Source organism: Erpetoichthys calabaricus, chromosome 10, assembly GCF_900747795.2.
Source record: "Erpetoichthys calabaricus chromosome 10, fErpCal1.3, whole genome shotgun sequence".
NCBI classification, from domain to species: domain Eukaryota; kingdom Metazoa; phylum Chordata; class Cladistia; order Polypteriformes; family Polypteridae; genus Erpetoichthys; species Erpetoichthys calabaricus.
The window spans coordinates 122,850,111-122,867,909 of record NC_041403.2 but is presented as its reverse complement, the minus strand read 5'-3'; the positions used below and the strand labels follow the sequence as shown (position 1 = coordinate 122,867,909).

General features: G+C 38.5%; 1 protein-coding gene across 2 annotated transcripts in view; it reads left to right on the top strand.

The window, feature by feature from the left end:
* slc12a5a (solute carrier family 12 member 5a) overlaps positions 1-17,799 on the top strand; it is a 924,478-nt gene that overhangs the window by 729,888 nt on the left and 176,791 nt on the right. For both annotated transcript variants that reach the window (XM_051932831.1, XM_028811864.2), the window contains exon 3: positions 4,645-4,776. In XM_051932831.1, coding sequence (XP_051788791.1) covers positions 4,645-4,776 — 132 coding nt within the window. The remainder of the gene's footprint in view (positions 1-4,644; positions 4,777-17,799) is intronic.

The following is a 17,799-nucleotide window of genomic DNA, read 5'->3' as shown; positions in this document are numbered from 1 at the left end:
TGAATTTAATCCATTTTGGAATAAGGCTGTAACATAAGAAAATGTGGAAAAAGTGATGCGCTGCGAATACTTTCTGGATGCACTGTACATCTTGGTCAGATTTCCACGCCAGGAAACTTAACTAAAGTTCCAAACTTTATAACTCAGAGACCCTGAAATGACTTTAAAACTGTTTAGACAAAGATTTGCATCAACATCCTGAAATTTTCAGAAATCTGTTTGACATTTGAACCTGTATGTAATAATGTCAATATAATAATGAGAGGTGAGCTGAATCTGTTTTCGATGAGACCAAATGAACTCATGATTGTTAACTAAAGCGTTCAAATAGGTGACCCTAATTATCTCCTCAACTAAGCTATACTTACTTGAGGGGCAGTAACGTTTTTACACCTGCACATTACATGTTTGATTTCCTTAATCACCAAGCAAATGAAAGACAAATTAACTTTATAATCTTTTATAAATACTGCAACACATAAAAATACCAAATTCACTATGAACATATTCAATAAAAATCAGACACTGCAAATTCTGCATAGCACTACCTTGGTTTTCATTGACTGTCATTCTCACTGTTGCAGATGTGTAAAAATAACTTTAGGTATTTAGCAAAAGAGGGTACTCCACCATTTTGGACAAACATATGCACTCAAAGGGATTATGGGGATATGTGCTGTTTGCTATTCTCTGAACTTACTGTGCATCACTCAGTCCTGAATGCCATGGCATCAGGCTTGTGCTGCAACCAGTCTCTTAATTATAAAGAAATCATGAGATTCATTAACCAGGTCCACATTCCTGTTATGGTTCTGTTGCTGTACTGCAAATAGGTGGAAAAGTGGCACGCCACAAGAGAAGAGGGCAGTGGGTTAGAAGATGTGCCAGTCACTAACAAGCCAAGTCAAAACCAATAAATCAAATCTATTTTTCTTCAAAACCAGTAAGTAAATCTTAGTAACACAATCACTAATTTGATTGCCAGAAAACAACCTTAGCATAAGACTTCCAGAGAAAGCGCACAAACTTGGGACAGTGAGTTTTTTGTAGTGTATGTGGTTGTGCCAAAGATGTCACATGATATAACTTCTGAGCTCCGCCCCCAAAATAAAATGCTGTCCTGTTATGAATTACGGTACAGCAAATAATTTGATTAACCATTTTAAAACAAAATTACAATAGGAAAACAGAGATGCATAAAGATCATTACTACTTCATAAGCCACTGAAAAAATATGTGAATAATGGGAAATTTTATAAAGATAAAAAAATATATATATATAAAACCCTGTAATCATAACAGCTGTATCAGAAACCAGAAAAATCAACAAAGAATTTTTTGTGGACCACCTGTCAATGCTTCTCTTGTATTTTAAAAAAAAATGTATGACTATATCTTTACAAATTGATAAATAGGTTCCAGAATCCCTTTGTAACTTTTGTCTACATGGAATTGTTTCCAGATCTGATTTTCATTTAATTGGTAGTTAAGAAAAGAAGCAAACCTAAAACTCTTAACCTACTGAATTGGAACGAACAAAAAAACAAAAACGCTTTATTTAGAAAATAAATCAAATTCCTACTTGTAATAGGTTTAGAGATTTCAGACTGAGGGCTGCAGCAAGCCATCTTAATAAAAGAGAAGTTCAATTAGCAGCAAAAGCTGCCACAATAATGAAATTCCACAATTTCTGGGGCCATTCTGACCATCCAAGACAGACAAAGTGAATGCTTTGATAGATTCATCTAAAATAAGAAGCAAAAAATTTAAGTAGAAAAATGTTATTTGTTGATTTAAAACATACATTTCAATATGGTTTGTATAGCAGTGTGTGTTCAGATGTGATGTTACAGGTTATTTATGAGTAAGCAACTGCTGTTTAATATGCAGCAATATGAGGTAAGCCCAGAGCTAATTTTGATAACCTCTAACCACTTTAATTACAGCTAAAGGCTGCTGAACACAATGGGGATTCATTTCATACTGACAGCTTTGATTTATTTCAATCAACTTTACATTTATCTTGAGCCATGCACAAAAGAAATTAAAAGTCTTAGACTGACTAATGCGTCGCATAAAAGAAAGTTGAAAGTACTGCTCAAAACAGCCTGACATGCTTCAGGTGTCACTGACAAATCACATACAAAAGATATTCATCTTTGCACATTTTTTTTGTTATCGTGGAATGAACTAAAATCAGAGACTTCTTCCTACCTTATACCTGATGCTACCCTGATAGGCTTTAGATGACCACTACTGCAGTATATATCGGTTAATTTGATTGTTCCTTTTCACCCATTTCATTTTACTTCATTTGCTCCTGGCTCTAAAAGCTTATGTCATTACCAGGCAACAATTTTTATGACATCACCTTTTCAAAAACAAGCATCTTTATAAAATGGATGTTTCTATGGTCCCGCACACGCAGCCATGGGCATCACTCACAATTCCAGGAGATTGATGGTCCTGAACTGACAAGGGGGCTTCGCCCCCGGCTCGCTTCGCTCGCCTACCCCCGGCGTTTTGAACCCGTGCCCGCTGGGCAGCCGTAGTTTCAGGCGTGCGTTGTAGGAGCTTGCGCTGTTTTGAACCCGTGCTTGCCCTGCTTCTGCGGTTTGAGACGCGCGTTGTAGCCGTATATCCGTCAGTCGAGCTCGTTCGGTTTGAACCCGTGCCTGCTTTGCCTCCGCAGTTTCAGACGGTGGGTCGCGTTCGGCGTTTTGTACGATCCCAAGCAGCACATTATTCATAATTTCACTCCGCAGTAATGCCACGCACAATATGGCGGTGATGCCTGCGCCTTCCGTATTATGTCGGGTTTTACCATGCTGTGTAGGCGCCTTTGCCTTTCGTACTTTCCCGCGCCTTCCGACGCGCGATGTAGGCGCCTGCACCTTCCGGGTCCACCTCCGCTGTGTGGTGTGGACGTTTAACTGCCGTTTTTTCTGCCTTTATATTCTGTATCTCGCTGTGCATGTGTCTCGTGCCTAGGTTTTTTTGAAGCTGTTGCATTCCAGTTTTCGTCATCTGTAACCTGCTCTCCATGAGTTTGGCCCCGTTCTTTAACCTCTTTATGACGTTTTACTTTGTTTCCTACTCTGTTTTTTATTTCTGACCTCACTTTATCCTGCTTGCGGCATGTCAGACGGCTCGTAGTCTCTCCCGTTTTGCTCTGGGGCGGGGGGGCTTTGTTTGGCACCTGCGCATGTTCGTAGTCTCTCCCGTTTTACTCTGGGGAGGGGGGCTTTGTGTGGCGCCTGCACACTATGTCTCCTGCGTCCACAGGCAGGTCCCTGCATCCATATCCGGTTTACCATTCTCGGTTAGTAATATGGATGGTGGACAAGAGCAAGTGAGCAGACTGGCAATACTTTATTTAAAACAGCAAAAAAGTGCAAAACAGTGCAGTCAAATAGTTCAATGAATAATTCATTGAAGTCCATGCCATGAAAGAGACTTCAGTGTCACAGCCTGTCACATCCTTGATCCATAACACAAATCCAATTTCCACCGCTAATGACTTTTTTGGTTCCCAGTACATCTTCTTGCCCTGCTCTGGATGGCACCTGGCTTCTTCCCTGACAACAGTCTGCTACACTGCCAAACCTTAAGTCTCCATCCTTCTATATGCTCAAAGGTCCTCCTCTCATCATGCCAACTCAACTGCTCAGCCAATGAGAGTCCAGCCACCTCATGAAACTTCAGCACAGCATTCAGTCTGATCTTTCTTAGTTGGTCAGCAGGCCCTTTCCTTCCCTCATACCAACATACCTTTCCGACCAGCGATCGATCTTTTGCTCGCAAAGATAAAAAAAAAAAAAACACAATACCCTTTTCATGCATAAACCCATTCCCCTTTATATCACTCCAACCCCCACATGGTCGTGCTTGACTGGTGATCTAATTAATACCTCCATGTACAGACCTCGTACCAACATGAGCTAAAATTACAAGTTGCACTAAAATTCAATTAAAATAATTGAAACACCCAACCCAATTCATTTATTTCATTTAATTACAAATCCAAAACACAAAATAATTGTTCACATATGTATTCATTCTGCTTTAATGTGGCACACCTACTGTAAATCATCACTGATGTAGCCAGTTGGTTTGAGAAGTCTCAGAATTAGTTCAGTGAAGATCAAGGGGTTTTAACTGATTGAAGTATAAAAAAAATGTGAAAGTTTAAAAGGTTGAATACTTTTTATAGAAACTGTATGTTTATTATTCAGTCTTCATTTTATGAAGCATAAGGCCATTTTTGATATGCATCCTTCAACGGAAGCATGTGAGAAAACCACTGGGTCTTTGAAATGCAAATCGGATGGAACACTACACAGCAGCAGATAAGATCTTCAAAATATTACATTCTGCTGCCTTTTCACAGGAGTAAAGAAACAGATCTTAAAAGTGGCATCAGCCTACTACCTGGGATTTGAGAACCATGATATTTTTAAACTGTATTTATAGTCTTACCTTTTCTTTTTGCGCTCTTCAGTATTGCTGTTGTTTTTAGATTGAACAATCCAATTTCTCCTCATATGGGGCAAAATGAAATGTCATTAAGGGCAGAGAGCCAATGGAGTGTGAAACACTTTGTGGAAGAGTTGTTTTGTAATTTGTCTCATTTCTTTTTTGTAGGAGGAAATGGACACCAGTCCAATGGTATCTTCTCTTCTCAGCAGCCTGGCCAACTACTCTAACCTGCCCCAGGGAAGCAAGGAGCATGAGGAGGCAGAGAACAATGAAGAGGCACGCAAGAAACCCGTCAAGGTATTCTATCACAAATACTCCTGCATGTTCATATGCTGCTGGAATAACTAATTACATTTAATGAGGTGCACTGTGCCCTATGTAATGACAGCAGTTTTGAATTTAATGCAGTGCTTTCGGCAAAATCATCACTGTCTGTTACTGCATGAGACGAACAGAACCTTACTCCTCAAATGTTCTGAATGAAACCACAGCAGGGCCCAAATTTGACAAACACTGTTTCTGATAATCATAATTAGGCTTGAAGAAAGATGTCTGTGATGTAGATGGCAAAGTACCCCCTTAAAAATAATGCTAATTTAAAGGCACTTGGCTGGTTTGTCTGATTTCTTGTAGAACCATAGCTTAACAAAGAACCACTTTGTACTGGGAAGGGTTCTTTGCATATGAAATTGGTTCTTGGGGCTTTGAAAGGATCCTGATAAATGGGAAAAGCTGAATTGTTTAATGTCTAGTAGGCTACCTTAGCAAGAGTCCTTTTAAAATCAGGAACCCATTGGTAACAGATTTGTGAAAAAACATCTATCCATGGTGGCTGGCGCCCTTCCCAGGGTTTGTTCCTGCCTTGCGCCCTGTGTTGGCTGAGGTCGAGTCCAGCAGACCCCTGTGACCTTGTGTTAGGATATAGCGGGTTGGATAATGGATGGATGGATCTAACTCAAAGGTTTTTTCTGGATCCTTCATTTGGATGGTTCTTTTGGGAACCAAAAGTAATTCCTTTATGGCATCACTCTGACAAATCACTCTGGCACTTTTATTTTTAAGAATATGAATTGGAAATTCATCTGGATAACTTTGGAAACCTTGCCCTCTGCCATTTGTAATGTAAAACCCCTCACCATTGTTTTCTTTTTTGCAGAACCTATTAAGTTTTAAGTATGCCGACAATGACTATAATTGGGAATGTCATGTCCATTAAGAGGGTAGTATAGTGGTTAGTGTCATTAGTGTGTGGGTTGTCTCCCCACTTTCCCAAAGACATGTCGAGGTCATTGGAGACTCTAAATTGACTCCAGCGTGTATGTGGGCCCTTGTGGTGGACTTTGACCAGTCCATTGTTGTTTGACCAGTTCTGCCATTATCGATTCTGCAACCATTAAGCTACATCTCTTTAGATCATCACATGCCCCCACTGCACTATAGATTCAGAAATAGTTTGTGCTGTTCCTTTTCCTTTAATCTCTGTCGACTCCAAAAACAGATGAAGTCAACCTGTGGTACTCAGGTTGTTTCAGTTTATTTTTGGTGGGGCTGCTGTAGTTACTCTCCTCATTTCTTAATGTAATCCTTAATATGTTTGTATTAACATGAGAAGGAGGAAGAATGCACCATAAGCCAAGGCTGGTATCCTCCATTTACAATAATTTTTTTTTCTAGAAAATGAAGACAAATAATATTATTGGAGCTTTAGGATAGGCAATAGAGGAAAACAGCATTGCACTCATTGGTTATGTGTTGCAATTTCCTTAGAGTATTACATTTTTTTTAACTGACTAATTCATAATCTTTCTTTCTTTCTTTCTTTCTTTCTTTCTTTCTTTCTTTCTTTCTTTCTTTCTTTCTTTCTTTCTTTCTTTCTTTCTTTCTTTCTTTCTTTCCTTCTTAACTGTACTCAGGTAAAATCCCACTGTTGTCTACGTCTTTGTGATCTGAATGTTTAAAAATAGACAGAAGATAAAAGAATGAACAGAAGCAGGCTGAAGCGCTCTATTGTAGCATGAGCTGCTGAAAATTGATTTGTTTCCCAAATCTTGAACTCCTCTCATAGCAGACTTTCTCATTCTCAAGTGCATCCTGAGGGAGCTGTCATAAAACAAAACCAAAAAAAAAAGAAATGAACACCACCACCACCACTAACCCAGTATGACAATGAGACATTCACATAGCAGAACGTTCACAGTGAATTTAATTGCACTTAGATTCCTTACAAATCACTGTTTCTTTGTGCTCATACAGTATCTGCTAGTGATCAGGTCTTAATAGACTCCCACAGCTCTGTTTTGCTGAATGCTGCTGAAATTACAAGACAAATAGGACATTTGCTGAATGCAGCATGGCATTGGTATTAAACCTTTACAGCCTGCCTGTTCTCAGTGTCCTAGATCTTTTAAAACATTTGTAGCACAGCACTCTCATTATGCAAAATGTTCTTGTTTTAAAAGTTCTCTGTTTATCACATAATTTTGGATCCACTGTGGGCAATGTGCCTAAAAAAAAGCCATCAGATGGAAACCTTACCTGCAGTCTTATCACCAAAGACAACATATTAGTTATTCAAAACATCTTCTGACTGAGACAATGGCATTTTGCAATCAAGTGTTGGGGACAGATGAAGTTAATTTCAACCTGTTTGGCCACAACCACAAAAGGATTATTTGGAAAAATATGAAGCACACATAAAAAGAACACCTTGTCAACTGTTAAGTATGGGGTGGATCTATTATGCTTTGGAGTTATGTGGCAGCCAATCATACAGGAAACATTGTGCGAGTCCAGGGAAGAATGGATGACACTAAATATCAATAAATCATTGAGAAGAATGTTAGATAATCAGTCATGAAGCTGAAGCTGAAAAACGGATGGCTTCTACAACAAGACAACAATCTAAAGCACACGCTGAAATCTAAGTGTCAAGTACATCAAGAAACATAATGTTAAGGCCTTCACTGTCCTTAGAGTTGAACATCATTGAAAATCTGTGGATAGGTCTTAAAAACATTCTGCACACTAGACAGCCCAAGAGTATCTCACAGCTGCAAAGAGGAATGGAGATGAATTTCAAAACAAGAATTCAGACTCCCAGCTGGCTACAAAAATAGTTGCAAGCTGTGCTTTTTGCCAAATTGAGTGTTACTAAATACTGACTTATTGGAGCGCCCAAACATTTGCAAATAGCCATATTTACTCTTTTATTTTATTTGTTTAGTTCGTTGAATTAAGTGTAGCTGTAACATCCATCAATGGAAAACTGAGAGAAAATTCCAGTCAACCATATTGTTTTTTTTAGCCGGAATCATGTAGTTCATATTTCTGCTCCCCAGCTGATGATATCATGCAGAGGCAAAGGTTCAAATTCTGGCCTTTAGCTGGAATGAAGTCACAATAACCTCAGTTACCCACACTATGTCTTTCTATTTCTTTTCACAGTTAACCATTTCTAATTTCTCAGTTTCTTTCCATCACTTTTCAGGTCTGCCCACAGAGTGAGATATTCCCAAACACCATTGCTCTTTTCTCTTTTGTAATATTAACAGAGCACAATATTTTCCAACCCACTTTTTAGCAATAAGCATTGCTGTCTATTGTGTGCAGGATTTCCGCATCTTCATTTCAATTTTCCAAGATTACCTTTTCAGATTAGTGGATTCATGTGAGTAGGTGGATTTACACATCACTTGGGTTAAAGGTGACTGACCACACTATGCCTGTCCGGTATGGATGGCGGAATGGTGGGTTCCTAAGTGAATGAACAGAAGACTGAGTGGATGATTTGAAGCTACATGGGCTTGTCATTGGTTGAGCTGCAAATGGAAAGCTTTTAGCTGATTACTTTTGCAAGGGCATAGGACCCAGGGAAGATGATCCTGCCCGATTCTAGGGTGTGTGAGATTATAGGCTTTTGGAGCAATCTCCAAAAAATCCTTTGCAAACTGATAATCACTGACCTTCTGGTCAGTGGTGGAACACTTTTGGTGATGTCAATAAACTTTCCAGGGAAGTAATGAGACATGTGTTCAGTCCTGAGGGCTACATGGTCAGCGACTCTGATAGACAGCTGTACATTAAGCCTATGATGGAATATCCAGTCTAATAGCTGCCATTCTGTTCATCATTTAGGCAGAAAAAAAAATCCTGCAACCACTGTGCCTCTCTAGGAACAATGTTTAGAACACAGATCTTTGACTTAACCGTGTCCAAGTTCTCTGTGCATAAAGCAGATGTCTCATGGGGAATATACTGTATTAGGAGTCCTTTCTCTCCGAACTGCTGTCTCTTCCCCACTCTATAAAGGCAGTGATGACTAGTCATTGGCCTTTTATTCTAGGCGTTTTTTAATAATTCATCAGACCTGAACTGTAACACGTTAGCACTGTCAGCTTGTATATGTGACGCAGGGCGTGAAGTTAGAATTAAGTGGCTTTTTTTTGTGTGTCATTTTATTAAAATTCATGTTGTTGCATTTTGAGGCCATGCATTTCTTCTTTTGGGTCTATCCTTTAGGCGTTTCAAGTGAAAGGCAAAAAGCAGTATTTGGAATTCCTAATCCCTTATTCTGTCATATTCTCTTGGCACTCACACTTTGGTATTTGTTGCAGTTTTTGAAGTGAAGGCAAGCGTTCAAGCCTGTGCCGTGTCTCCGTCAGAGTACATTTAAAAAAAAATGAGCAGATTCCAAGCTGTACAACAGGAACCTTCTTTATCTGTCAATGACTTGGGTGTGACTGCTATTTACAAAATATTCACAAATATTCATATCATTGTATGATCAGATAAAGACACTTTCATTCTTTTTTTTGAGGGGGGGGGGGAGGATCTTCAACAAAATAATAATGTTAGCATTAAAGTAGTTTAGAAGCAGCCAAGCTGTCTTTCTGCCTCCTGTCAATGGTAGACAGTTTTTCTTTTTGTTGCCTCTCCAACGTATCTCAGGCTTGAGTAGGTTTTCCTCAGTCATAACTTAATCATTCAGGGGCTTCAATTTTAGGAATAGGGGCTTTAAGGGCGTTCCATATTGTCTCAAATAGTCACATGTTGCTATATACAGTAATTCAAACAGGGCCTTTGATAAATTGGTCCTAATGTGTGTGGGTGTGTTTGCCCTGCAATGAACTGGTGGTCTGTCCAAGGTTCTTTCCTGCCTTGCGCCCTTTCCTAACTGGGATAGGCTTCCATCACACAATCCTACATCTGTGGATTCTGTAGAGGAAGTCAGCATACGTTTCTTATTCCTTATTATGAGAAATGTTTCAAAATTCCTTTGTAAGATTAGCACAGTTTATCATCATTGGTTAGCCACTAGCACAACTGAAAAGCAACCTCAGGAATCCTGTTGACACCATATTAGAACTGACTGACTGGATGTTGAAGAGGAACTTTTGTGTACTGTTGAATGAGCATTTTCTTGGGGTCTTGCACCTAAAATGCAAAGAAAAGCTCATATGACCAAAATAGAGCAAAGTCTAATATTCAGATTTCCCTGATTATGTACTGCTAACAGGGTAATAGCAGCAAAACATTTTTAGGGATATAAAGATGGGACTGAGTCAAAGAATGAAGCCAAGCTCTAACCCAAAAAATCAATAAGGAAACTGCCAGAGCCCAGAAAAAAAGACAGAAATCATAGTCAAAAACATGCTGAAGCATCAAAAGCTAAGCTAACAAGAACTCACTAAATAAGGTAGATTTTAAGTTTGATATCCACAATCTCAGATAGATATCAAATGGAAATGATCACCTGTTACACCATCTTGTAAGGATGTCACATGCCACTAATTACTGGAGGGTTGCTATGAAAACTAATAAGCAATTCATGAAAATGGGCAACACCCATACGCTTAAAAAAAAATAGTCTAAGTATATTCTCCATGTAACAAAACCCAAATAGGTTTCAACAAGATAATAAAAAGGTAGAGAAGCAAATTAATTAATGAAGCATCGTATAACAGAATACCATGTTTCAAGTGGGATGGATCCCTTCCTTTCTTATCTGCAGTCAAGCCTAAAACAGATTGTTATTCTTTCTGTTCGCTTTCTCAAACTGTGCAAATGGTCCTTTGCTCCAGACTCACCTCCAGAGTTCAGACTCATTTAGATGCTGAAATGTCGAAGCCAATTAAATCACTCGTTGAAAAAACATGTGGGATCAATGATTCCTGCAGAACCTCAGGAATACCAGTCGATAGCATCCTCCATTGCTCCTGCGGTAGCCTGAGACCAGGTATTGCCCTGGGCTTATACCCATGACCACTGCTTACCTTGGTGCAACCAAGAGAAATTAACACACTTCTTGGCTTTTGCTGTTCTACTTTAAATTATTTCTATAATAATGTTTATATAATAATAATGTTTAGTTTTTTCAGCCTTTGTGTTTAGATTTTTAAATTTTGCCTGTGCCTTTTCTTTTGAGTATTTTTTTTGTCATTTTGGCCTCTTTTTTGTTCCTTTAATCCTGGTTGATAATATCTATTCCTCTTCATAGCTCTTGTTTCACCTGTTGCCCACCCAAATCCAACTTCACAAAATATACCCACTTGCCTTCAGATGTTGTGCTTAGTTGACAACATGGCTGACCAATGTGGAAATCACGGATGTTTTATTGCTCCCTCAGTTCCATTTTTTTGATGGTGGATTAGCAACTCTTTTTAAGATGTGTTACTCCAAGGCTTACACACAAGCAGTGATGAAGTGAACTGAATGTGAACATGATGTGTAAGAATTCATTTGCGATCTTTGGAATCTAATCCATGTCAGCCTGTGATCTTGACAGAATCTCACACATTTTTATGTGATGCTTTCAAATTAAGATATCCAGCTGCACCCTTTGCTGTCTGCCTCCAGCGACCTGAACCTTCTAAATGCCTTAAGATCTGAACCCTGTCACCTTCTACTATTTTCTAACTTTAGCCCCATAGTATTTGTCCTGTTAGATCTCATTCTCCCCCAGTTTTACCTAATGAGAAAGACTTCCTATCAGATTTGAAATGTCCTCAATTCCACTGTATTTATTGCTTCAGCTGAAACCAAAGGGGAGGAAATTCTATTTTATCAGTCCCTGTTCAAAGCAATTCAATATGATGTGTTCCTAACCCTCTGCACCATTTTATTGTTGATGGTCTGTGTCTTGCTGTAGCGCTCATTCAATGGCATTAGGACAGATGTGTAATCCCCTGATTTGAAGGATTGACGTTACTAATGTAAACTTATATACATGTCAGTCCTTTTGCCTTATCTGTCAGTAGCTCAAGGCACAAACCTTCTATTTGTTAGAGCTTTAGTCCATATTTTTGGCATGTTTGTATGATAATCAGGACATTTGAAGTTTTTCTTATATTCTCTTTAAAGAGAGCCTGTGGTAAGCAATCATTTGATAATGAACACAGACGTATGACTAATTATACCTCTGGGTAGTACTAGGGTGTTGTACCGTGTTAGCCATTATGAATGTAGAGAAAAGCCAAGCAAAATGACACCTTTTATTGGCTAACTAAAAAGATTACAATATGCAAGCTTTCGAGGCAACTCAGGCCCTGATTACATCTCGCCTGAAGAAGGGGTCTGAGTTACCTCGAAAGCTTGCATATTGTAATCTTTTTAGTTAGCCAATAAAAGGTGTCATTTTGCTTGGCTTTTCTCTACCTCTGGGTAGGAAATAAAAGTAACTGGTGATGGGGGCAAAGAGCAGTGATCATCCATCTCCTGTTTTGTTTTCTGAATTTAATTACCGTATTTTTCGCACCATAAGACGCACTTTTTTTTCCCCAAAAGAAGGTTGGAAATGTCTGTGCGTCTTATGGAGCGAATATTGCGTCACAGACCATGATGTGTATTACCTGACAAAAGTCAACATCCAGGGGTAGAGGGCGACAAAACTCACTGTTACGTTACAGGCATTCCCTCTGTGCTTGGAGGAATGTTAGACTCATTGACTCAGCATCTAATCCTTGCGTGTGCGTGAGTTGCAAAATGTAAACAAATATAAGCAAAGGCAAAATGGCATCTACATCTAACGAGGGAGCGAAGCGAGTGTAGAAAACAAAATACTCAGCAGACGATGTTTTGCGCATTATCACTGAGTCGGACTCTGATTTTTCAGAATCTGATTTTGTTGAGAGTGATCAGGAGATCGAACAAGAGAGTGAGAAGCCGGCATCAGCTGATCGGACACCAGCCGATGCCGCGCCAGCTGAACGCATTCGTGCAGCCGATGCACCTACGGCAAGGTTCGCGTGGGAGGAATACCTAGACATTGATCTGTGGGAGCCAAACTGGCTACCGGACTTCACAAGACAGTATGGCTTGCTGTTGGACTCGACAGATTACCAGCCGCTGGACTACTTCAGGCTGTTCTTTCCTGAAGCTGCCTTTCAGCTACTGTCAGACGAGACAAACAGGTATGCAGATCAATTTCTTGAATCGAGGGCTGTACTTGCACCGTATTCTCGTTTTTCAAACTGGAAACCCACAACAAAACACGAGATGAAGGGCTTTGTGGCATTACAAATACAGATGGGACTAGACTGGCGATATAACTTCAGGGAGCATTGGTTCAAACGTGCTTTGTCCCCTGGTGGCTTTGGACAGGTTATGCCACGTGATGATAGGTATGTGCTCCTGCAAAGTGATTGTGAGCAACTGATCTTAATAAATTCTGACACTAGCGATGAAGACTTCTTGGGGTTTCCATAAAACTAGAAGAGTGCTTGAACTTTAAAGTCTCTCCTTATTTGTTAATGATAGTGATGATGTTTCTTAATACTGCTGTTGAATTTACATGGTTGAAATATTATTCTGCTATATTTTATTAAACATATTAGTGCACCATTTGGTTCAGAATATTTTTTTTCTTGTTTTCCTCCTCTAAACCTAGGTGCGTCTAATGGTCAGGTGCGTCTTATGGTGCAAAAAATACGGTAATTGTAATGCATCTCTCTTTACATACTAATATGATAGCACTGGTTGCAAATCAGGATGCATTCATGGGCAAGGCGCTAGTACATTGAAGACCACAACTACTCAGATGTACTGTACCTGGCCAAATGAGAATAGCAGGTTAGCTAATTCTACAAATCTTTATTATGTGCATCATATCCAGAGAAAGCCATAGAGACACATTCAGAAATGCTTCCCCACATCCATAGTCAAAGGAATCAAAAAGAGTTGGTTACAGTAAAAGTGTATTACTCAGTAACTAAGTATCATATGAACATGTATTACGCACCAAATTGCATAGATACCTGTATTTTTTCAAAATTTGTATGTATTCCCCATGTCAACCAATAATGGGGATATGCAGCACAAGATTGACATGTGCTGTGTGACACCTGGAACACCTACTGAACATTTGCAAGATCAAGAAAAACTGTGACAGCTACTTTCCAAATAGTCTAGACTACATGTTCATGAGATATGTAATTAACAAGTATTGCATTTTTGAAAGTGTTTATATTTTTTATTAATCACCCTGCATAGGTGATTGGAAGCAAACACTACGGTACTGTGCTACCATTACAACATATAGAGCATACAGCACATCTTTCAGAGAAAAGTACTAAAGGCTAGATGGATTGGTGATTTCCAACAAAGTACTCAGATGTCAAAACATGGAGACAAGAAGGCAGCACATTTGACTTCCCAATGTGGATGTTTGGTGAGCACTCTTACCCTGTCAACCCTGGCATAGTGGATGTGTTATGATTTTGTTACGTTTTAGTTTTTTTCTAGTCTCTCTCTCATATATCTGTATATATATATATATATATATATATATATATATATATATATATATATATATATATATATATATATATATATAGTCAGAAAAACGGCCAAAAGACATCGAGAAGGTTTGGGGCAGCCACCCATTTAATCGATTACAGCTGCTAAAGTTATCAAAAAACAGAGACATGCTCATTCAACCGAGTCCAAAACAGAACTCATCTCCAGTTAGCAAGATGGCGGCTTTAAAGGCCAGTAGCGGAAGTGATGTCATCCAGACCGGAACCAGAAGTGACGTCAGTGGCTGCCCCAGAGCCGGGTGGGATTTCCCTAGAATGGTCTGTAAAAGATCGAGAGGGAAAATTAGTGCACTCTGCCACCCCCTGGTCATGGAACTACCTGTATTTAAGCCCTTTAGCTGCCTCCTAAACACACGAGTGTGACTATATATATATATATATATATATGCAGTTGGAGATCCACGAAGGGAGAAAAAAACGAATCACGTATCATAAAATAGTTTTATTCCTGAGCTTTCAACCCCTATCAGGGGTCTTCATCAGAGGATAATGCTTAGACTTACAAGAATCAAAGGCAATATATAGCAACACATTCAGTGGGGGGGGGGGGGGGTAGGTATCCTTCAAAAAGGCGAGCTTCAAAAGGGCGACCTCAATTGAGCGAATGTTTTAATATTCTTGCTTTTGCCTTTTCATACGTTCAATCATTGCCTTTATCTAATAAATTTTCTGTAATAATTTTGTTGCGTTTGCCTTTATTCGCTGCGCCCAATTGAGGTCGCCCTTTTGAAGCTCGCCTTTATTTACTTTTGGTTTTCCGTTGCTAGGGAAGTGACTCCTAAAAGTCACATCAGGTGATGTAATCGGCATGACAGGTTTATAAACCGATGCCACAGAGATCTCACGTTCCAAGTTTGTGGATAACTAGTGAATATTTTGTACTACTATTCTGAACAATTTTTCTGGTAAACCAATTCTTTTGTCTGTATTTTTTATGTATAACCTCATCCATGAGTGTATGAAGTATGACAGTACAGCAGCACCATTATCTTAATTTTAGTGTAATAATCAAGAGAAATATATGTTTAGGGAATGGTGTATGTAGCAAATATAATCATTAATTAGTATATCATTATGATTAATGCTTTAAGTGCTTATGCAGACATGTTATTTTTGTCATATTTACATACTGTTTTAGCTTTCATACATACTGTATGAAATAGACAATGTATGACAATGTATGAGAAGTGAAATGGATCTTTTGAAATGTAAACATCCAGAGACAAGCTGGAAACAAAATACAGCTGATGGTCTTGGAGTTCTTCCATAGAGCCAAGAACATGATGGAATATTTCACAGAGAGTGGAAAAGGGGGATGAAGCAATTGTGCCATTTGTTGGAATCATTGTTATAAATAACATTTGGCTAAGATTCTAAGCATGCTGGCTTCTGCTCCCTTTTTGCGTACTGTCTATAACAAAAGTGCTGTCTTGTTGGAAGTCATCAAACCATCCAACCTCTGTGCCTTTTCTCAGAACCAAGCCATTCTGACAAAACTGAAGAGCAAAACGTCAGTAACAACCAATTAAATGCCCAGTGCTCCAGTTGTATCATAATTTCTTACTCTGACAATGATATGCTCCTTTAATTTAAGATTAATTGTATATATCAAATTAGACCAGCATTAGCGGTCAAGATAAGTATTATTTTGCTATAATATTTAAGCATTTTGTTCTGCACTACTTTCTTACATTGTGTGTGGATGTATTTCTGCATTTGGGTTGATCACACTGGCTAGCAGCCTGGCCAGAAATGGACTGGAGTAGAGTTGTCACGAGAAACAAAAGGAGTTTGAATTTCCTTGGGGAGAAGTCAAATTGTAGCAAGGATTCAGCCAGGGGTCTGTTGGCCTCATATTCAAAACACTAGCAAACTAAACTTAAGGGTAAATACTAAATCATTTTCAGTGGTTAGTGCAAAGTTCAGAGAACAAGCTAAAAAGAAAATGAAATGAATGAAAACAATACATAATAGTTTTGATTTTAGCCAAAAGCTAGGATACATGGGCTGCAGCAATGCTATCACGTCATACACCGCATCACCAAGAATCATGTGATCGATAACAAATTCCATTGCCAACAACAAAGAAATAATGAAATGAGTTCAGAATAGTGCCTAATTACATCATTATCAAGATGTTAGAAAAAAATCATTAAAAATTAATTAAAACTCAAAAAATAATGTGTTGGTCAATAAATAATAATTACAACAGCATTAGGCAATGAGTTAAAAGAAGCTCTCCCTCTCCCCCAAATCCACAAAATATACCTTCTGTTGTCAGCATTTTTTTTTTGTTTTGTTTTTTTTCAACTACTAGAAAGCAACCTGAGAAAGCCGTTACACGGGTTAGTTTTAGTACTGAGCACAACAATTTGTGCGAAAAAAAAATTACACAAAACCAATTGTGTTTTGCTTCCAGCAAAATTTGCGACATTGACACAGGCAGAAAGAATTGTTTAGTTCTGTCTGGAAGCATTTACATGCTTTAAATCCGTGTGAGTCTTCTAAATGGAGATGTCTATTAAAAAAATCACTAGACTCACTTTCTGTCTCGTGTAGATATTTTGTTTAGACGTCAGACATGTTCTATGATTCCCAAAAATGGAGAAAACAGTGTTGCATACAATCAAGTCATACTTGTACAACACATGACTTCTTAGTCAAACTAAAAAATAAAGAAAAAAACAGGACCATAAAAAGGCTGGAGCTAGACTGCAACGTTCACAGGCTGAATCTTGCCCTGGATACATTTTGTGCAATATTACATGAGATAAAAGTGATCAGTGAAATATTTTAAGTTGAACGACTGAATGCTTTGCTCATATGGATCTTCGAAAGTAAGAGACTTTGAGATGTTTTTATATATTGTCGAGATGCTGTTGAGCAAGCATTCAGGGTGCCCTATTCTATGTTTTATACCCCAAAAAATGTTTAAAACTCCCCCCAAAATTTCTTTAGTGAATTATCTGTTTTACATTTGCAAAATTGCCTTTAAGGTTTCTTTATTTAGTCATGTTTACACAAGAAAACATGAAATTTGCCTTCTCAGTTGCATCTAATAACAGACAGAATGAAATAAAACAAACAAATAGAACAAGACAGGTTAAGGTGAGGCAGTTAGATAATGCATATTTACACCAAAAAAAGGTTACAGGATATATATCAAAACCTTAATCATTATCTCCGATATTTCTTATTGAAAAGTCGTATGGCAAAGGAAGAAAGGAATTTCTGGAGCGATTTGTGTGGGTTTTCAAAGCGACTATCCTTCCTGATTTACTGAAGTTTAGTTCTACATGTAATGGATGTCTGTCATCAGTTGAGATGATTTCCAGTTTCTTTAACATTGCTCTCTGACACACACTAGACAAATCATCTACATCAGTCCCAATAACTTTAGCTGCATACTTTGTAATCTGCTGGAGCTTTTTTGAGTTTTGGTTTGTCAGACTATTCAACCAGACAATGAAACTGAAAGTGATGTCAGACTGGATCAGACCGCGATAAA